This window comes from Phocoena phocoena, chromosome 15, assembly GCF_963924675.1.
Source record: "Phocoena phocoena chromosome 15, mPhoPho1.1, whole genome shotgun sequence".
Lineage (NCBI taxonomy): Eukaryota > Metazoa > Chordata > Mammalia > Artiodactyla > Phocoenidae > Phocoena > Phocoena phocoena.
The window spans coordinates 72,645,676-72,668,443 of record NC_089233.1 but is presented as its reverse complement, the minus strand read 5'-3'; the positions used below and the strand labels follow the sequence as shown (position 1 = coordinate 72,668,443).

Sequence of the window (22,768 nt, the reverse complement as noted above, 5' to 3'; positions counted from 1 at the left end):
TGAGCTCCGAGGTATGTGTGTGCGCGTACGTGCGTGGGCACACGCATGTGTGTGTATCAGAGAGAGACTATTTTGTAATAATGATAATAATTATAATGGCTACCATTTTTAAGTGTCTACTATATCCCAGGCCTTGGGCCAGAGGCGCATTTACTCCCCATGCCAATTATAAGAAGAAAAAGTATAATGGTGCCTGCTTTACAGAAACTGACACTAGAAGGTCTTCTGACTTGTCCAAGGCAACGGATAGTAAGTTGTGGTACCAAGGTTTGAATCCAGATTAGGTTAACACTAACATTCATACATTTGTCTACTACGCTGTGTTGTATCTATGTGTCCCATTAACTTTTGTATCCCCAGGGCCTGGCATAGTGCCTCCAGGAGTGGGAGAACTAGGGGTGCATTGCCCAACGTCTCAGCTCAGAATCCAGGTGTAAATAGCATTTTTGCATTTGACCTTTTACCCTCCATCTCCACTAACAAGGGTAAGGAGCCTGGGGCCCCTACAATGCTCAGGGCTCAGATGGACACCTGAAATGGTTTCCTTATCAGCCTGGCCACATCTCCCAGGCCAGCCTCTCCTATTTCTTCTCTGGCCTTTACTCTGTTGGCCTAGCAGTCTTGCTCGGGACAGGAAGGAGCCACTGTCTCTCCGGTATCAAGCTTCCTGGTCTCTGGCCAAGCTTCCTGCTTATGCCATTGAAGCTGGGAGGGGCCGAGGAAATGCTCGTGAGGCCACACCCACTAGGGAAGGTATAAAATGGGGGCGGCTGGGCCAGCAGAGCCACCCCTGCCCTCACCATGACGTTCAGTGGTCTCTTCCCCTTCGTGCTTCTTGCCCTGGGAACCCTGGCACCTTGGGCTGTGGAAGGTGCTGGAAACGGTGAGTTGGAGTCACCCTGGTATGATCCTGGCTGCAGGGTCAGAGATGGGGGCTCGTAGTGGTGTGTGGACGGCCCCTTCTCTAGACTGTAATCTCTCAGCTTAGTTTCAGGAGACGTCCCTGGGGGTGTGTTCATGTCCATCTGGGCTCCAAGGTCTCTGTACAAGCTTCTGAGCATCTGGGTGTTTTACTCAGCCATCTGTCAGCCCAGGTCTCACTGCCTTTCTAGTTTTACTCCTCTCTCTCTCTTTCTCTCTGCCTCATTTCCCGGTCAGTGGCTCTCCAATCATCAGTCGGACTCTTGCTGGTTCTTTCCGTTAATCTCTGTTTTCCTGTCTTTGGCTCTAGCTCTTCACCTGCTCTGTCGGTTCTATTTATCTCTGTTTATTTCCCTCCATCTCCATCATGCTCAGCCTGCCTCTCTGCCTGTGTAGAGCCTTGCTTCTCCCTGGGGAAAGAAACCTTGGCTGGGAAGCCTATGCCTTCCTCCTGACCACGTGTGTGATTTCATCAAGCCTGTCACTCTTCATGGAGATCAGACAGGGACTTCACTTTGGACTTTGTGGATGGTCACCTGAGTGAGGGTCACTCCTGGAAAGCGGTGCTTTGTCCGGGAGCCGTGATGGTTACTCAACACCCAGCCTCCTCCAAAACTCTTGAACTTCTCTTCCAAAGCTTTCAAAGCTGGAGACTGCCCTCCTAGAAAACCTGCCCAGTGCCTATATGAGAAACCCAAGTGCAACAATGACTGGCAGTGTCCAGAGAAGAAGAAATGTTGCCCTGATACTTGCGGGATCACATGCCTGGATCCTGTCAACATCTTGAACCCAGGTGAGGAGGTGGGAGAGCCACCAGCCATGCAGCATTGGACAACTGGCCACTTGCATTGACTGGGGGCCCAATGTCAGAAGAGAGCCAGAGCCTACCTTCAGGGGGTATCCCGGCCTCAGGAGGGATGTTGTGGTCATGGGGATGGGAGGCTCAGGCTGGGGCAGGGCCTGGGGCAGGGGCTGGGGTCCAGAAGCAGGGGGCTAGTATGGAAGGTACAAGGTTTCTAACCCATGTCTCTACTCTCATCAGTTGAGAAGCCTGGGAAGTGTCCAGTGGTCCACGAACGATGTATGATGGTTAACCCCCCCAATAAATGTGAGACAGACAGCCAGTGCATGGGTGAATTAAAGTGCTGCGAAGGCTTTTGTGGGAAAGAATGCTTGGCCCCTGTGAAAGGTAAGGAGGGGCTGGGGCAGGCTGACCTCCTTCCCCCCAGCTCTCTCAGTCTCAACCCTCTGGAGTTCCAGGCATATAAACAAGGGGACTCCTGATCTGGACCCCAAGGAAAGCCTCTGCCTGACTCCCTTGTCTTCCGAGAGCCCTGTTCCCCAGGCCTCAGGGCAAGGATTTCCATAGGATGGCTCATGGCTCTGATTATATCCCAGCCCTTCATCAGTCGGACGCTTGCTGGTTCTTTCCGTTAATCTCTGTTTTCCTGTCTTTGGCTCTAGCTCTTCACCTGCTCTGTCGGTTCTATTTATCTCTGTTTATTTCCCTCCATCTCCATCATGCTCAGCCTGCCTCTCTGCCTGTGTGGAGCCTTGCTTCTCCCTGGGGAAAGAAACCTTGGCTGGGAAGCCTATGCCTTCCTCCTGACCACGTGTGTGATTTCATCAAGCCTGTCACTCTTCATGGAGATCAGACAGGGACTTCACTTTGGACTTTGTGGATGGTCACCTGAGTGAGGGTCACTCCTGGAAAGCGGTGCTTTGTCCGGGAGCCGTGATGGTTACTCAACACCCAGCCTCCTCCAAAACTCTTAAACTTCTCTTCCAAAGCTTTCAAAGCTGGAGACTGCCCTCCTACAAAACCTGCCCAGTGCCTTATATATGAGAAACCCAAGTGCAACAATGACTGGCAGTGTCCAGAGAAGAAGAAATGTTGCCCTGATACTTGTGGGATCACATGCCTGGATCCTGTCAACATCTTGAACCCAGGTGGGGAGGTGGGAGAGCCACCAGCCATGCAGCATTGGACAACTGGCCACCTGCATTGACTGGGGGCCCAATGTCAGAAGAGAGCCAGAGCCTACCTTCAGGGGGTATCCCGGCCTCAGGAGGGATGTTGTGGTCATGGGGATGGGAGGCTCAGGCTGGGGCAGGGGCTGGGGTCCAGAGCAGGGGGCTAGTATGGAAGGTACAGGGTTTCTAACCCATGTCTCTACTCTCATCAGTTGAGGAGAAGCCTGGGAAGTGTCCAGTGGTCCGCGAACGATGTATGGTGTTTAATCCCCCCAATAAATGTGAGACAGACAGCCAGTGCATGGGTGAATTAAAGTGCTGCGAAGGCTTTTGTGGGAAAGAATGCTTGGCCCCTGTGAAAGGTAAGGAGGGGCTGGGGCAGGCTGACCTCCTTCCCCCCAGCTCTCTCAGTCTCAACCCTCTGGAGTTCCAGGCATATAAACAGGGGGACTCCTGATCTGGACCCCAAGGAAAGCCTCTGCCTGACTCCCTTGTCTTCCGAGAGCCCTGTTCCCCAGGCCTCAGGGCAAGGATTTCCATAGGATGGCTCATGGCTCTGATTATATCCCAGCCCTTCTGAATAAGGGCCCCAGGGCAAGTGACTCTGAGTCTCAGTTTCCTTATCTGTAAAATGGACATAATGAAGTTGAAAGTGCATTGTCAAAAGCACTGTGCACTAAGTATGTATTATTATGGTTATTTCCAAGATGTTGTCTAGGGTCAAAGCCCAAAAGATCAGTGGATTTTGAGGATAATCTTGCTCAATGCTCTAACCTTAGAGTTTTCTAGTAAAATAGAGACTTGAAATCAGCCTCCTGATACCAAGACTCATACAACTATATGAGAACCTTGCTATTTTCTCTATCACAAGGGGATTCTTGGGGAGAGAATGTGGAGATGACTTGGCTGGTTCCTGTATTGAAGTCCTGATCTCATTTTCTCTCACAGCCTGATTCCTGCCGCTTGGAAGTGGCTCTGGATTCCTACTCTGCGTGGTCTGGGAATTCCCTTCTACTCCCACGCTTGGGTCACTGGGGCACTCCGTGGTGAAGCCTTGGTCCTATTGCCAATATCTTCTTTGCAGAAAGGTTTGGCACCCGGTAGGCTGCCAGCAAATGCCTGTTGATTGGTCAATAAATAAATGAGCATCTCTCTCTCTGTACATCCTGCTTCTGTGGTTCATTGGGGATCAGTTTGGTGGGAGATGAGGAGGGAATGTCTGAATAAGAGGCCTCCCTCTTACAGATATGGAGTGGAAGGAAGAAGCTTAGGGGCTGGACAGACCAGAATTTACAACATGAGTCTGAAAAGCCTTGGCTCTGTGGTTTGGGACAAATGACTTTATCTCCTACATCTTAATCTCTTGACCTGCAAAGTGATGATAAAAATCAACTTCTCACAGTGTTTGGTGTTTGGAGCATTGGGGCATCCAATGCAAAATGAAGAGCAATGTTACAGGGCCATAGCAGGTTCTCAGAAAATGGTGGATACTTTCCTTCTGTGGTGATCATGACCCAAGACACTATTGCTTCTATCTTAAAATAAGTGTTGAACAGAACAACGTGTACCCGATTATCAGTCCCAAGGGAGGACTCCAAACACATACGTCTGTCCATTGTATACTGGTATCAGAGTCTCCAAGGAAAGCACAGCATGGATGAAACAACGCTTCACTTACACAGGAGGCTTCTGTAGCGGGCTTCGATTTCCCATGGCTAGGGAGTCTCTCCTGGCACCTGATACCGGGCAATTTACGTGTAGGCACTCCTCTCATGACACGGTAGAGGGACCCCATCCCTTCCCCACCGAGGGCAGATACAGCAGTGGGGTTAACCAGATGCCAGAGGGCACACACACAAAACAAAGGAGCATGCGTTGAGCTTAAAACAGGGAAAGATATTTCCACTCATGACAATAAGCCTAGCACAGGTTGTATGGGCTCCTTATGTCTTGGTGAGTAAGTATTCCAGGTCCGAGGCCCATTCTTTTGTAGTGGGGGATGCATGCATGAGACTGCCTTTCCCAACACTAGGAGTATTGTCACGGTAGGTCATTTTGATGACATGTTCTTGGCCAGAACCACAGGACAGTGATATTGTTCTTGACTCAGTGGCGTGGAAAGAGTAACAAGAACCGGAATTCCGAGAGCTAGAGCCAAGTAGGGAACTTTGCTCTATGGATTCTAAAGGAAACAGAGAACTTAATTAGATTAATGATTAAAAAAAAGACAAAATAGGGCTTCCCTGGTGGCGCAGTGGTTGAGGGTCCGCCTGCCGATGCAGGGGACGCAGGTTCTTGCCTCGGTCCGGGAGGATCCCACATGCCGCGGAGTGGCTGGGCCCGTGAGCCATGGCCGCTGAGCCTGCGCGTCCGGAGCCTGTGCTCCGCAACGGGAGAGGCCACAACAGTGAGAGACCTGCGTACTGCAAAAAAAAAAAAAAAGCCAAAATAAAATTGTAATTCATTCCTTTCCTGGAAAATGTCACTGGTCTAAGAAAATATTCCATGCTATTTCAACCAATATTCCAAGAGTAACAACTGGGTGTATTAAGTTAACCATTTCAGAGGTGAGGGAAAAGGGGCAGAGCTGTTTAATTCATTTTATGAGCCATTCAATTCATTTTAATTTCATTCATTTTAGCCACCCTCCAAGTTGGCTCCCCGTCATCCTTATCTCTTGGTGTTCACACCCTTGCACGGTCCCCTCCCACCTTTTTGCAAAGTTGGTCTATGTGACCAATAAAATATTGCAGAGTGACAGATCTTTATGCCCTTGTGAAATTAGATCATTAAAAGAGACTAGCTTCCATTTGGGGAGGTTGTTCTCTCCCCGATCATTTGCTCAAGCAGAACTCAGCTGCTACGTTGGGAGGACACTCAGCCTTTTGTGGAGTGGCCCCCAGGGTGAGGAACTAATGCCTCTGGCCAACAGCCTGTGTGGAGCTGAGGCCCTCCAACGATCACGTGAGAGACTTGGAAGTAGATTTTTCAGTCTCGGTCTAGTCTTGTCCTGGCAAACAGCTTGATTATAACCTGTGAGAGACCCCAGGCCAGAACCACCAGGCCAAGCTGTTCCGGGATTTTTTTTTTTCTGTTACCAAATACTTCATTGTTATCATCGTTTATCTACAATCTTAAATAAGGTGGGAGATGACAATGCTCGTTAATGTTAATGTTGGTGGTGGAATAACACTTCATCAATTACACATCAAGTTTTACACATTAAAAACCACCCAGTTTGGGGGAACTTTCCTGGCAGTCCAGTGGTTAAGACTCTGTGCTCCCACTGCAGGGGGCACGGGTTCGACCCCTGGTCGGGAAATTAAGATCCTGCATGCCAAAAAATAGAAAAAATAAAAACCACTCAGTTTTATTAATTAACATATAGTAAGTTCACACAGAGTCTAAATGAAGCCTTCCCAAATCCACTCTATAATCCTCAATCAAAATACAAGTTACAAGCATTCAGACTTTTTTGTTCTTCTGATATAATGATCTGAGAAATGTGATTTCAATGGTTTACAAAATGGAAGGTAATTATTTATGGTTTACAAAATGCACAGATGTACATTAATTATATGACCTTTCAGGGAAGGGTTCCACATAGTTTTCTTGGGTATTTATGAAGATTTCTATATTTCAACCATGTCAACATATATTCATGACTTCTATCTATTTCTATTATGAAGACATATCAGAATCTCAATGAATAGTAACCCTCAGACGGTGAGATGATGTTTATGGTTTTAAGATGCTAAGCTTTGGTACAATTTGTTACGTAGCCATAAATAACAAATTTGCTGATGTTAGTAAAAATTTGATACTACAGCCAAATATTCTGGCCTGTAGAAGAAAAAATAATTATGTACCGATTTTGTCTTCTCTGAGCAAAGTTGGGAACATCTTAAATAGAATGTTAAACATTAGAATTCATGAGGGTTTTAAAAGCTCTCCTAAAAGTGAAATGTGAATCCTTTATTAAAATTAAGAATGGAAATGAAAGGATAGAAATTAATACATAAGAAAAGAAAAGAAAACAAACCTATCTGAAACTTTGTAGCAAAACCTATATTAAGTTGAATTTTCAGAGGTATTGTCATTAAAGTCATAAACAGAATAAGAGTCACCACTATTTTTCAGCAGTGTATGAGATATACAAAACTATGCAATGAGATAAAGGAATAAAATATGTAAGAATGAAAAGAAAGATTATTGTCATTATTTGCAGACGGTATCATTTCCTACATAACAAATTAAGACATTCAATACAGTGAACGAAATAAGTTTCATCAGAGTTGCTGGGTATAAGGTCTATATAAGATTCTACAGCATTTCTCCACATTACCCATAATCAGTCAGAAATAATAAAAGTAGACATAAATAATCAAAGAAACAAACCCTACAATATGCCTAGGAACAAACCTAAAAATTATGCCAGAGGGACTTCCCTGGTGGTCTAGTGGGTAAGACTCTGCGCTCCCAATGCAGGGAGCCCAGGTTCGATCCCTGGTCAGGGAACTAGATCCTGCATGCATGCTGCAACTAAGAGGCCCACATGCCACAACTAAAAGATCCCGCGTGCTGAAACTAAGACCTGGCGCAGCATAAATAAATAAATATTTTTTTAAAATTTTTAATTAAAAAAAATAAAAATTATGCCAGAACTTTATGGATTAAAAAAAAAAGAATTTTATTGAAGGTCTGAAAGAAGAACTGAATAAATGGAGAAATAGTGTTTATGTTTGGAAAGACTCAATAAGGTAAAGATTGCAACTCTTTAAAAGATCATTTATAAATTCAATATAACTGCAATAAAATCCCCAACATTATTTTTTAAAACACCTTGGCAAAGTGATCCTACAGTTCCTGTATTAGTATAAACGTTGCGAATCAAGAACATTTTTTAAAAGTAAAAGAATGGGGCTTCCCTGGTGGCGCAGTGGTTGAGAGTCCTCCTGCCGATTCAGGGGACACGGGTTCGTGACCCGGTCCGGGAAGATCCCACATGCCGCGGAGCGGCTAGGCCCGTGAGCCATGGCTGCTGAGCCTGCGCGTCCGGAGCCTGTGCTCCGCAACGGGAGAGGCCACAACAGTGAGAGGCCAGAGTACCGCAAAAAAATAAATAAATAAAAAATAAAAAGGAGTATTTGCGATTAAAAAAAAAAAAAAGTACAAGAATGGAGGCTAGCCAGACCACATATCAAAATATTATTAATTATATTATTTTTACATTATAATAATAAATGTAGTATGATGTTGGTACAGGAATAAATAAATAGTCTAATGGAATAGAATAGAACGTCTAAAAGGAAATCTGTGGAAATTGTTATATAAAAAGGAGGAATTTTTACAACTGGGTAGGGCAAAGCTCAAACTAGTAATGAAAACAATTGTTTTATTTTTTAAAGTTCACACTGACAACTTTTATTGAGTTTAATAGTAATTTTTAACATAGAGTATTAGGGTTCTACCCTAAGAGAAACAGAACTGGTAGGACCAGTAAGATATATATATATATATATATATATATATATATATATATATATATATATATATATATATATCACAAATGTATTCATAGCAATGTATATATGTGTGTATTTATTTATTTATGTTTATCATGAGGAATTAGCTCACACAGTTATGGAGGCTGAGAAATCTCATAATCTGCCATATGTAAACTGAAGACCCAAGAAAGTCAGTGGTATAATGCAGTTCAAGTCCGAAGACCTAAGAACCTAAGAGCTGGGACTTCCCTGGTAGTCCAGTGGTACAGACTCCGCACTTCCACTGCAGGGGGCACGGGTTTGATCCCTGGTTGGGGAACTAAGATCCTACATGCCTCATGGCACAGCCAGAAAAAAAACCGTTAGAGCTGATGGTGTAAATTTTAGTCCAAGGGCAGGAGATAATGAGGTGAGATGTCCCAGCTCATGCAGAGAGGCAGGAGAAGAGGTGCAAATTCCTCCTCCCTTCACCTTTTGTTCTACTGGGCCCTCAACAGATTGGATGAGCCCACCACACTGGGGAGAGAAATTCACTTTACTGAGTCCACAGATTCAAATGCTAATCTCATCTGGACACATCCTCACAGGCAACCTAGCAATAATGTTTAACTCGAGCATTTCATGGCCAGTCAAGTTGACACATAAAATAAACGATTACAAGTCAACTCGGCACCTATATGGATCTTTTTAAACCATACTTAGTCTTCAAGCAAAGACAACGACAGGGTCATAATTCTGCCAGACAGCGTACCATTATCCTGTATACAAACCAAAACACATTCATTCCTTCCCCAGAAGAGGAAGTAAAGCTCTAGAGTGATGTTTACTCTCCTCCTTCATATCCAGTAACAAATTCTATGACGTAAAATTAACGATACATAAATACTATGATATAAGGTCAATACATCTTATGTTACATGATAAGGTAATAAGAGAGGAAAGAAAATAAACACGCATACACATGTATTCATAGCAAAATAAGGAGGAAATGTCATGACTATTACAGTCCTCATTTCTGTAACTGGTCACATGGTTGTAGTTGGTATTTATAACTACCTTTTCCCGCTGCCCATTCTATATATTCCTGTGTCTTCAGCAAGCACTTCAGCTGGTCATCGTTCTTTACCTGATGGGGTGACCCAAACTTTCATTCCTGAAGGGTCTGGGCCATTAGTGGCCTTGCCTGGATTGGGTCATTGTTTTCTGATGACTTAATTACAGAGTATGATAATATTACCAGGTCCCTAAGGGATCTCCTGTATTCCAGACATACTCTTCCTTACCTCCAGTGTGGAGTAGGAGTCCAATTTCCCCTTGGTAGTCATGATCAATCATCCCAGCCAACACTGTAACTCTCTTCTTTGACTGTTGATTCAGAGGCAGGAGGTACCCAAAGTGGTAGGATGGTAGTTTAACTTCCAGTTCAATGGAATCATTGTTGTGTCTCCTGGTGGAAACATTTCTCCCTCCAGAACTAACCCCTCTAGGCCAACAGTGCACAAAGTCAAGGGGACAAGTAGCCAAAAATTTGCTCGTGGCTCCCTAGGGATAATAGTGGGTAGTACCCCTCCTGTCTCTACCTCTTGATTTCGGAACCCATGAATCCTGGTTATGGGAGAAACAGCATCATATATTGGACACCGACTGAAAGCATAGACAGCCTTCTGAAAAACCTTGCCCCAGCCCTGCAAAGTATTGTCAAACAGCTGGCACTCTACCTGAGTCTTCGAAAGGCCATTCCACTGTTCTGTAAAGCCAGCTGCTTCAGGATGGTGAGGAACCGGGTAAGACCAGTGACTCCATGAGCATGGGCCCATTGCCACACTTCTTTTGCTGCAAAGTGAGTTCCTTGATCAGAGCAGTGTTGTAAGGAATACCATGACAGGTGGATAAGGTATCCTATAAGTACATGTTCGGTAGTTTTGGCAGAAACATTGCATACAGGGAAGGCAAATTCATATCCAGAGTGTCTATTCCCCTTCCATGATGGAAGTGGTCCAATGTAATCAACCTGCCACCAGGTAGCTGGCTGATCACCCCAGGGAACGGCTCTATATTGAGCATGAATGTTGGTCTCTGATGCTGATAGATCAGGCACTCAGCAGTAAACAGTGAATTATACTTCTATATCCCAGGAAGAAACAATTAAAGGTGAAACTTTTTATAGTAGTATAAAAAAATCAAATAGCTATAAATAAAATTAAGAAAAGATGCGCAGAATCTTTATGTAGTAAATGGTAAAACTTTTTGAGAAAAATTAAAGAATATCTAAATAGAAAGAGATATAGCATATTCATAGATTGCAAACCCTAACATTGTAAAGATGTATTTTCTCCCTAGATTTATTTATAGATTCATTGCCACCCTGGATGAAAATCCCAATAGGTTGTTGTTGCTTTGTTTATTTGCATGTGTATGTATCTTGCAGAAGCTATTTAAAATTTTATTTGGAAAAAAAATTTTATTTGGAAAAGCAAAGGGACAAGAATAGCAAGGACATAAGTGAAGAAGAATATAAGAATCAGACAGAAAGGGGCTTCCCTGGTGGCGCAGTGGTTAAGAATATGCTGCCAATGTAGGGGACACGGGTTCAAGCCCTGGTCTGGGAAGATCCCACATGCCGCGGAGCAACTAAGCCCGTGCACCACAACTACTGAGCCTGAGCTCTAGAGCCCACGAGCCACAACTATTGAGCCTGCGCACCACAACTACTGAAGCCCGTGCGCTTAGAGCCCGTGCTCCGCGACAAGAGAAGCCACCGCAATGAGAAGCCCGCGCACCGCAAGGAAGAGCAGCCCCCGCTCGCCGCAACTGGAGAAAGCCCGCGTGCAGCAACGAAGACCCAAAGCAGCCAAAAATAAATAAAATTTAAAAAAACATTAAAAAAATAATAAGGCAGAAAAACTTATGCTACAAATTATTAAGGTTTATTATAAAGTTAGAGTAAATAAAATATCGCGATATTGGCCAAGGATAGATTCATAGACCTTTAGTGTATAAGCATTGAATGAGAAGACAGAAAGAACTCAGTAACGTGAACAGGGCAGGTTTAATATGAAAATGATTAGTGGTTACAAGGGATTAACTAAAAAGGAAAGAAAGAAAACCCTAGGGCTGAACGAGAGTAGTCAGGGAAAGAACAAAATGCAGGAGAGCGAATCCTCTCCAAGGTTAGGATTTAGACTCATTGGAGAGGATGTGGTGGCAGCCCACTGGTTGGCAGAGAAGTTGGCTGGGTCGTCCCAAGCCAGAGCTGGTCCACAGTCCGAGGGGTGCTGGAGGAAAGCTCTGGGAAGCTGCCTGCTATCATCATCTCACACTGGTCAGAATGACCATCATCAAAAAATCTACAAACAATAAATGCAAGAGAGGGTGTAGAGAAAAGGGAACCGTCTTGAACTGTTGGTGGGAATGTAAATTGATACAGCCACTATGGAGAACAGTATGGAGGTTCCTTAAAAAACTACAAATAGAACTACCATACGACCCAGCAATCCCACTACTGGGCATATACCCTGAGAAAACCATAATTCAAAAAGAGTCATGTACCAAAATGTCCATTGCAGCTCTATTTACAATAGCCAGGACATGGAAGCAACCTAAGTGTTCATCGACAGATGAACGGATAAAGAAGATGTGGCACATATATACAATGGAATATTACTCAGCCATAAAAATAAACGAAATTGAGTTATTTGTAGTGAGGTGGATGGACTTAGAGATGGTCATACAGAGTGAAGTAAGTCAGAAAGAGAAAAACAAATACCGTATGCTAACACATATATATGGAATCTAAAAAAAACAAAATGAAAAGAGATGGTCAGAAGAACCTAGGGGCAAGACAGGAATAAAGATGCAGACCTACTAGAGAATGGACTTGAGGACACGGGGAGGGCGAAGGGTAAGCTGGGACGAAGTGAGAGAGTGGCATGGACACATATACACTACCAAATGTGAAATAGCTAGCTAGTGGGAAGCAGTCGCGTAGCACAGGGAGATCAGCTAGGTGCTTTGTGACCACCTAGAGGGGTGGGATAGGGAGGGAGACGCAAGAGGGAAGAGATGTGGGGATATATGTATATGTATAACTGATTCACTTTGCTATAAAGCAGAAACTAACACACCATTGTAAAGCGATTATACTCCAATACAGTTGTTAAAAAAAAAAAAACCGATGCAGCCAAAATAAATTAAATAAATAAATGAATTTATTTAAAAAAAAGTACATGCACATACGTGTTCTTGTCGGCACTATTTATAGTAGCCAGCGCAAATGGCCATTGGTGGGTGAATAGACAAAATGTTGTGTATCCCTATGATGGAATATTGTTCAGCCATAAAAAGGACTAAAATACTGATACATGCTCTGACATGGATAAAGAAGCCGGACAGAAAAGGTCATGTATGGTATGTCTGCATTTATATGAAAAGTCCAGAGATGGAACACAGACTGGAGGTGGCCAGGGGCTGGGGGTGGGGGAATTACTGCTTAATGGTAAGGGGGTTTCCTTTGGAGTGATGGAAATGTTTGGGAACTAGATAGAGGTGGCAGTTACATAGCACTGTGAATGTAGTAAATGGTACTGAACTGTTCACTTTAAATGATTGGCTGAAAAAAATAAACAAATAAGTCTCTTTCTTGTCATTACCCCCCACCCCAAATTAAAATTCTGTTTAACAAAAGATACTGTTAGGAAAAGGAAAAGGAAAAGGTGAACCACAAGTTCACCGGATACTCCCTGCTTTTCTGACCCTGGGGAAGCTGGGGCAGATGAAGGAGATTGCTGCTACCACAGGGGAAGTGAAGGCTTCCAGGTACCAAAGAGGTCTAGATTGGACAGTTTAGGAGGACTCCAAGCCCCCATTTCATGGGAGCAGCACTTACTTCAGGGACAGACTGTCCTGTCCTGTCCTTTTCTGTCCCACCCCACTCTAGCACTGCCCTAGCACTCCCAGAGCCTAACTTTTCTTAGGTTCTGGACAGATGCCAACAGATCAAATTTTTCCCATGAAATGTGGGTCCATGCCCTTGGAGATCCGACTCCTATTACCTAGAGTCTTTCTGAGAAATTGCAAATTCATGTGCGTATGTGGGTTTTCACTTATGCCTGCATATGTGTTTCTATGTGCCTGTTGTGTCTTTGTGGCACACCTGCTTGCTACTCAAGGCGTGGTCCACAGACCAGCAGCGTTGGCGTACCAGAGAGCTGGAGAAATACAGCATCTCTGGCCCCATCTAAGACCTACTGAATCAGAATATGCATTTATGGTTCTCATTCACAGTCAAGTTTGACAGGTCTGGCATACCTGTTTGTAGCTGCCCGGGAGAGCTTATACTTTATTTAGGAGAGAGGGCCAGTACTCACAGGCTGGGCGCATTGGATTGCAGACCTGTATGTTTACAAGCACACCTATGCGTGTCTTTACATGTGTGATGAGGGGAGTATTTCCTGAGGGCTGACTATATTCCAGGCACCCTGTAAATTCTTAACACAATCATTTGTATCCTCCGTCTCATTTGATTTTGTTGAAGGCCTTGGGAGGAGCAGAGAGTAGGGATGATTTGTGTTGAAAGCCTTAAAAATATCCAAATGCTTTGATTCGATACATTCCACCTCTAGGCATCTGACCCAGCAGAGAAATCTGAATTAAAGAAAAAATGATTCATGCACAAGGATTTACATATACACATAATCTATAAAATAAACCAAGAACTGGAAATGACTGGTTTGTCCAGTGGAGTTACAGAAATGATGACAAAGCCTTGAAGTGGACAACAATGTAGTCATTAGCTGAGTTCAGCTAAACAATTGTTTCCTGAGTGGCCTTTCCCAGCCAAACACATGTTGTACCTGAGGTTGATAGAGCTGACGCCCCCGCTCTCATGAAGGTCAAGGTGTTGATGCAGTTTGTACGACATTGGGAAATTGTGTTATAACATAAACCAGAAAAGAGGATAGGAAATTACATATACAGTGTAATCACAGTCAAGGAAAAAACGCACTTGAATCAGAAAGAACAAGCCACACCTTCCCTCTAGACAAAGCGTGGGGAGGAGGCAAGAGGCCCGCCTGAGACCTCGGGCGAGCCTGGACACGTGGTCCTGTGAAAGCCTTGGCTTGTCTTCTGTATAAAGTGTTTCTTATTCCCCATCGATTGCAAGAGCCACAGTTCAAAAGGAGCAAAAGGGCTGCTTCGTGAAATAACGTCAATACTTGGCTGGGAGGATGGCTTTGCAAATTACAGGCAGTTTCGGAAAATGTTTCTCTTCGTGTAGATTTAGACTGTACGCGATCTGAGAATTGTTTATCCTTCAGTCTGTCTCTCATCTCATCCACCCAATATTCACCTGACCTGTGGACAAATAAAGAAAATTGTCTGCAATTCACAGCAGGTGCCCTAACCATGTTGTGTCAATGCCCACTCTGGATTGCTTTGGGAAACATGGAATGCCAAAGACCTCACCAGATCATCTTGCTGTATTCTTCCCTTACCTCCAGCAAGGGTTATTCCAGACTAAGGACCCCGGGCTCAGGAAAATACAGTCCAGCCCATGTATCACCTTGCAGCAGGGGGAGGAGGCCAAGCCCTGAGAGGAGATAAACTCCTAGGTTACACACATGCTGAAGAAGTGGTGATAGGGTTCTTTTTTTCTACTTCTCCAATTTTTTGACAATGATCACTTTTTTAAAATGAAACTCTTATCAATGAGTTTAATAATATTTAAGGAGTCCAGAAATTCCTTGTTTCTCCAATTCTTTTTTTAAAGACTTAACGTTTTTAGACCAGTTTCAGGTTCACAGCAAAATTAACAAGGTAGAGAGATTTCCCATATACCCCCTGCCACCACACATGCATAGTCTCCCCTATTACCAACATCCCTCACCAGAGTGGTGCACCTGTTACAGTCAATGAACCTACACTGACACATCATAATCACCCAAAGTCCATCATTTACAGTAGGGCTCCCTCCTGGTGTTGTACATTCTATGGGTTTGGACAAATGTATAATGACATATATCCATCATTATAATATCATACAGAGTATTCACTGCCCTAAAAATCCTCTGTACTCTGCCCATTCATCTCCCCCTTCCCAATCTCTGGCAACCACTGATCTTTTTACTGTCTCCATAGTTTTGCCTTTTCCAGAATGTCGTATAGCTGGAATCACACAGCATTTAGCCTTTTCAGATTGGCTTCTTTCACTTAGTAGTAATTCATAGGTGTTTAAGTTTCCTCCATGTCTTTCCATGGCTTGATAGCTTCTTTCTTTTTAGAGCCAAATAATATTCCATTGTCTGGATGCACCACAATTTATTTATCCATTCGCTTACTAAAGAACATTTTGGTTGCGTGCAAGTATTGGCAATTATGAATAAAGCTGTTATACACATCTGTGTGAAGTTTGTTGTGTAGACATATGTTTCCTACTCCTTTGGGTAAATGCCAAGGAGCATGATTGCTGGATTGTGTGGTAAGTGTATGTTTAGTTTTGTAAGAAACTACCAAATTGTCTTCTAAAGTGGCTGTACAATTTTGCATTCCCGCCAGTGATGTATGGGAGTTCCTGTTGCTCCACATCCTTGTCAGCATTTGGTGTTGTCAGTGTTCCAGATTTTGGTCATTCTAATAGGTGTGTAGTGGTATCTCACTGTTTTTCCTGTTTGCATTTCCCTGATGACGTGCGAGGTGGAGCATCTTTTTATATGCTTATTTGCCATCTGTCTTCTTTGGTGAGATGTCTATTAAGGTCTTTGGCGCATTTTAATTTTATTTTTTTTAATTTAAATTTATGTATTTATTTTTGGCTGCTTTGGGTCTTTGTTGCTGCATGCGGGCTTTCTCTAGTTACGGCGAGCAGGGGCTACTCTTCCTTGAGGTACACAGGCTTCTCATTGTGGTGGCTTCTCTTGTTGCGGAGCACAGGCTCTAGGCGTGCGGGCTTCAGTAGTTGTGGTGCATGGGCTCAGTAGTCGTGGCTCACAGGCTCTAGAGCACAAGCTCAGTAGTTGTGGTGCGAGGGCTTAGTTGCCCTGAGGCATGTGAGATCATCCCAGACCAGGGCTCGAACCCATGTCCCCTGCACTGGCAGGCGAATTCTTAACCACTGCGCCACCAGGGAAGTCCGGCACATTTTTAAAGTGAGTTGCTTGTTTCTTTTCTTATTGTTGAGTTTTAAGAGTCCTTTGTTTATTTTGGATAACAGTCCTTTATCATGTGTGTTTTTTTGCAAACATTTGTCCCCAGTCTGTGGCTTGTCTTCTCATTCTCTTAACATTGTCTCTTGCAGAGTAGTTTTTCATATTAATATTGTTTTTTGGCAATGATTACCTTGTATAATCTTCCTTAGGTCACATTTCCTGGGAAACGGTCTTAGGGGCAGATGTTTATGTGTAGGTTTTCTGGGGAGTATTCTGAGAAGCAACACCTGTGAGAAGTAAGAGAAACACAGCTGGGGAGAAAAAGAAGTGGAATTGTGATTCATTGAAACAAAGGCTCAGCCAATCCCCTGGGGAGCTCTGGAGCTGGGAGGGTCCTTCAGAGGTGCCCCTAATCGAATTATGGAGCTGAGCCTTTGTACCCCAACATCAGCCAGTCTGTGGATACAGGTTGCTCCTGGGAATTGGTGTAACCTTGGTTGAAACAGCTCACTATGGCCCAGGGAAATTCCCAGGGAGGGACTCAGCTCTCAGTGTCAGCAGCCAGCAACACCCCAGCAACTGATGGCTCAGCGGCCTTCATCCTAAAGGGATCTGACAGCCGACTACAGTATCCACTATGTAATCTGAAAACAATTAACTCGAAATAAAGAAAAAGAATATGGGGCTTGGAGATAAAGATATTGAGATCTACCAGCGACTTACTCTACAATCTTGGGCACATCTTCTCTTTGGGCCTAAGTTTTCCCATCTGTACACTGAGACGGTGTTATTAGACTCATTGGGACCCTCATAAGTCACGATCACCAGGTAAGGAGGTGCCCTGGAAGCTGACCACAACAGCTGGAGAAGATGAGGCTGAAAGATAAAGAGGGGAACCTGTAGACACAGGGAGTTCATCAAACTCAAGAACGTGGCCCATACCACTGGGGCTTTCCCTCAAAGGTGCTTCTATGAATCATTAATTCGTAAAACAGCAGAGCAAAGCGGAATCTTAAAGTTCAACTGGATCATCCCTTTATTATACAAAGGAGTCAGGGAACATGGCCAATGTCACAGAATGAGTCAGCAGCAAAATTGGGAATCAACCTCTGTTCCTGAAACCTGATCAAGTGGTTTCTCAACACCCACGTTGCCTGTTCTTTGAGAGACTGAGTCAAGGCTTGTTTTGGTTCGAAGTAAGACATACCCCCTCAAGCTAACTTCCCTGAAAGAAGAGCTATTTGAAGAGTCAGGATGAAAGAAAAAACCCCCCTCCCCCAATCTTCTTAAAAAGGGAGAAACCAAGGGACTAGGAAGAAGCGATTTGAGCACAGAACTCCGTCAGTCAGTGAAGGATGGGTTCAAAACTTACCAAGAGGATTGGAAGGGCAGAGACTCTTTTTTTTTTTTTTGCGGTACGCGGGGCTCTCACTGTTGTGGCCTCTCCCGTTGCGGAGCATAGGCTCCGGACGCGCAGGCTCAGTGGCCGTGGCTCACGGGCCCAGCCGCTCCGCGGCATGTGAGATCTTCCCGGATCGCGACACGAACCTTTGTCCCCTGCATCGGCAGGCGGACTCTCAACCACTGCGCCACCAGGGAAGCCCGGGCAGACGCTCTTTTAAAACAATAAGGCAGAATTAATGGACCACATGTAATAAGATGGGATTCCTCCATATAGACCTTGGGAGGGTCTCAGAGCAAAATTAACTTTGTCGTCCAAATATTGGATTTTAGATAAGCTAGTTGACAGTAAGTTCTAGCCAGAGTGGAAGACTGCTGGGAGACCTAACTATTCACAAGAGCTTTTCGATCCTTCTCATTCTCAGCACCACGTCTCAGTTCCTTCCCCGCGCCAGGGATGGCTGAACCCAGGGTTCCTCCCTTTCAATTTCTACAGAGACCAAAGCCTCTAACTTCTTTAGGAGTTGCCCAAGGTGTGGGCATAGACCTGGGAGTCTAATTGTTCCTTGTACAGGTATTAAAACAGCACACCTCCCTTGAAACAATCTCCCTCTCTTTCCCACTCTTAATTTCAGAGCCTTTTAAACATTCTGCAGGGCTTCCCATAAATATCTCCTGCTGCAAACCATTAGCTTTCACCTTTCTGCAATTTAAGAATTTGATTTCCAGCTCTATATTGTAGCCAGTGGGTACAAATGATTTCTAGTTTCACCCAAGGTGGTTTTTGAGTTTTCATTTTTTGCTCTCCACGTTGTTGGGTGTGGCTTTTGGAAGAAAAAAAAAGAGAGAAAGGTTTTTTTTGTTTGTTTGTTTTGGGTTTTTTGAGAAAGATATGTTTTATCCTAGAAGTACCTAGAGTGGGGATGTTATATATTCATTTTGTTTTCAAGTATTAAATCCTTTTTTTATTAATTAATTTTTTATTAGAGAATAGTTGATTTATAATGTTGTGTTAGTTTCTGCTGTACAGCAAATTATATCAATACATACACATATATCCACTCTTTTTTAGATTCTATTCCCATATAGGTCTTTACAGAGTATTGAATAGAGTTCACTGTGCTATACAGTAGGTTCTTATTAGTTATCTATTTTATATACAGTAGTGTGTATATGTCAGTCCCAACCTCCCAACTTATCCCTCCCCCGCCCTTTCCCCCTTGGTAACCGTAAGTTTGTTTCCTACATCTGTGACTCAATTTCTGTTTTGTAAATAAGTTTGTTTGTACCCTTTTCTTAGATTCCACATATAAGCGATATCGTATGGTATTTGTCTTTGTCTGACTTACTTCACTCAGTATGACAATCTCCAGGTCCATCCATGTTGCTGCAAATGGCATTATTTTGTTCAAGTATTAAATCTTGAAGATCAATCATCACTTTCCATATTCAGCGCTACCGGTCCCATTTTTAATTCCTCTTCTAGGTAGGAAGGCGCCGTCCTGCATTTGGTGTGTATTCTTTGGTATTATACCCATAACCAGCTTGATATTTTATGTGTAATTTTAGAACGTATATGAATACTTCATTCTACACATTTATATCACCAGTCTGATTTTCCCAATAAGTTTTCTGTGATATGTCTCCATGTTGATTCATATAAATTTATTTTTATTTTTCTATAGCATAGCAAGCGTATCAAAGTATGAAAATTTAACCATTTCACAAATGAGAGCCATCTTGACTGGTCTCGATTTCTGACTCTTTGGAACAATCTTATACTAAACACCCTAATACATGTATTAGGTTCCCATTGGCAGGTATTTTGTCTTTCCTATGTCTCTGGAAAGATAATTGCTAAATGATATCTTATGTGAATCTTCAGTTTTATTAGGCATAACCAAATGACTCTTCTAAGTGGTTGTACCCATTTACACTTCCATCAGCAAACTATTAAGAGTCTCTGAGTGTTTATATTGTAGACTTTTAATTCTTGCCATTCTGACTGACGAAAAATGGCGTTTGGTTGTTTTAACTGGCTTTTTCCTTGTAACTAGTGAGGATGAAGCTCTTTATATGTCTATATACCATCTGTTATAATAATAATCTCTTATTTGATTGTCCATTCTATTCATAGTTCATTTATTCTAAGAGGTAGGCTGTTTTTCTTACTTATTTGCAAAAATTCTTCACATAGTTTTCATTCTGTTTATTTGTCTGTGATAATCATTCCAAATATTTACCTCTAAGCTATCATTTATCTTTCAACTCTTGTGTTTGTCGGTTTTGATACGGACGTCATCAAATTCAACCATTTTCTTAACTCCTTGTGCCTTGCTTACCCTGAGGTAAGTCTAGCATTTATTGAACCCCTAGTATGTGACAATCACTGAGCTATTCCTTTCACATGCTATCACCTCTAATCCTCATAAGTTTATGAAATTGGCATTGTTGTTATCGTTTCCATTTATAGATGAAAAAACTAAGGCTCAGTGGAACAAAGTCATTGCCCAGAATTACACAGCCAGTAATCTATGGACGCAGGATTTAAACCCATATCTGCTTAGATCCAAAAAATTACATAGCCAGTAATCTATGGACGCAGGATTTAAACCCATATCTGCTTAGATCCAAAAAATTACACAGCCAGTAATCTATGGACGCAGGATTTAAACCCATATCTGCTTAGATCCAAAAAATTACATAGCCAGTAATCTATGGACGCAGGATTTAAACCCATATCTGCTTAGATCCAAAAAATTACATAGCCAGTAATCTATGGACGCAGGATTTAAACCCATATCTGCTTAGATCCAAAACACTTTCTTTTTTCTACTTTATAGGTTTGGGGAGAAATCCCACACATGCAGAGATTTTATTCTTCATCTCACACCTCACATCCTAGACCAGACTCAATAAGTCGCGGAAGATAGAAACGCAGAGAAAACTTGGTACATTTATTTATTTACTAATCAGCAGACATTTCCTGTCGTGTGCCAAGCTTCACGTTGGATGCTGGGGAAACATAGATAAAACAGGCCAAATCTTGGCCCCCAAGGAGGTATTGGTCACAAAACCACATCTTCACCAAGGTGCTCTCATTTTTTTCCAGGCTTGGGGGAAAAAGGAAATCCCCAGATCACACAGACCAGGAAGTGCTAATTGTATAGACCTGGCCCTGCTGGGTATAACTCTGTGGAAAGAAAATAAAGCAGAGCCTCAGCACAGAAACAATTTAAGTGACCCTTATATCCTTCCTACCAAGAGGGTCCTTCTGCCACCAGGCCCTAAGTCCTTTGGGATACGTAAAGAGAGAGCATAGTGCTGGAGTAGTCGAAAGAGTGCCTGTCTTTGATCTAGGAATCAAGAAAAGAATCCAGGCTTTTCACTGGCTCTCTGCTGCAGTCTCCCCTCTGGTAAAATCAGGGCATTGGGCCAGATCTACATCTATGCATCTTATTAGACTCTCCTTTGGTTCCAGATAACCCAGCCAATCGAAGCCATAACCATAGCAACACTCTCTCAATGCACACAGCACTTTAAGTCTTAAAAAGCACTTTTACATTTAGTATCTCAGTAGATATAATTGTGTCCATTTTACAGATGGGGAAACTGAGGCTAAGAAAGATACAGTCAATTGCTCATAGGCACACAGTCAGTCAGAGGCAGAGATGATATTAAAAGATAGAACCTTTGCCCCTTGTAACATGCTCCTTCCTCCTGGCTTATTCCAAGAAGCCTTCCTTCCCAAGACCCAGCATTACCTGACACAGGTGACCCCTGGCACTTCTTGTCTAAGGAACTCTAAGGGGTGAAGGGTGTTGAAGGGCAGAGGATCTGCTTGGGGGCGGGGGCAGTATTGGGGGACCTCAAACATCCTCCTTCACATGCAAGGGCACCAGGAGGTTGAGACCATATTAGGATACAGGGGGGTGTGGATCTTGCCAGGTCTTCTCCTTATCTTTAACCGGCTGTACACATGAATTCCCACACACCCCCCTGCAACACTGGAGCCCCTTTGGGCAGTGGCTGTCATTCAGGCAGTTGTTTATGAGGGTTGGGTCTCTTACACTGGCCAGTAACCCCTGGACACTTCCCAGGAGTGAACTTAACTGGTAAAAACAAAGTCACAACTCAGAGGCTTCACCCCTTAGCACATCACCCAAACTCCCAACCCCATCTCCACCCTGTGCATGGAAATCAGTTCTTCCCCAACCTCAGGACCAAAACTGAGGCCGGTGTATGTCCTAAAGGAGACTCCTTCCCACCAAGGGGACCCTAACCAGTGTTGTATGTGTCTGACAGACAGACTGATTCATTAACTGATTGGCCAGCTGGCTGACTGGCTCACGAATTGACCCACTGTCTACCTGAGCGTACAGAGCTGGGGGTGGAGGATCCCTGGCTCTGTCCCAGCCTCCATCCCAGTTCGGAGGAGCGCTCTCTACTTCCTCCGGATGCGTGTCCTCAAGCTCAAATCTCCGTGGTCCCCGTTTCCAAGACTCTACTTCCTCACCTGACTCTTGCTCGAATACAGGATCCATGCATTTGCGGCCACAATAGTCGTAGCAGCATTTTTGCCTTCGTGGACACTGCCAGTCATCCTGGCATTCAGTGGGTTCATATCCAATGCACTTCCCAGGGCGTACGAAGGGGCAGACTCCAGGTTTACATTTTTCTGAAAGGTAAGAACAAAGGAGGAAGAAGAAGCTGATGCTGAGTCATGACCACAATCCTGGAGAAGGAATCAGCTTCCCAGGAGAGGAGAGAAAACCTAACCCAGGTGGCTGACCCCAAAGGAATAAAGGGAACTATTAGGAT

The 22,768-nt window shown here is 43.7% G+C and overlaps 1 protein-coding gene across 1 annotated transcript; it reads left to right on the top strand.

The window, feature by feature from the left end:
- The first annotated feature begins 801 nt into the window (after window positions 1-801).
- On the top strand, window positions 802-3,999 carry SLPI (secretory leukocyte peptidase inhibitor). The gene is made up of 5 exons (XM_065893298.1): window positions 802-883; window positions 1,559-1,722; window positions 1,969-2,110; window positions 3,108-3,257; window positions 3,980-3,999. Exons 1-5 carry the CDS (start codon window positions 802-804, stop codon window positions 3,997-3,999), a joined length of 558 nt encoding a protein of 185 aa, XP_065749370.1.
- Window positions 4,000-22,768: the final 18,769 nt, after the last annotated feature.

What these genes read in the sequence shown, in the direction of transcription:
- SLPI (XM_065893298.1), top strand. Translation starts at nt 802, where the DNA reads ATGACGTTCAGTGGTCTCTTCCCCTTCGTGCTTCTTGCCCTGGGAACC. An exon ending in TGTGGAAGGTGCTGGAAACG is followed by an intron (nt 884 to 1,558) that starts GTGAGTTGGAGT and finishes TCTCTTCCAAAG; the next exon opens with CTTTCAAAGCTGGAGACTGC. An exon ending in ATGCTTGGCCCCTGTGAAAG is followed by an intron (nt 3,258 to 3,979) that starts GTAAGGAGGGGC and finishes TCTTCTTTGCAG; the next exon opens with AAAGGTTTGGCACCCGGTAG.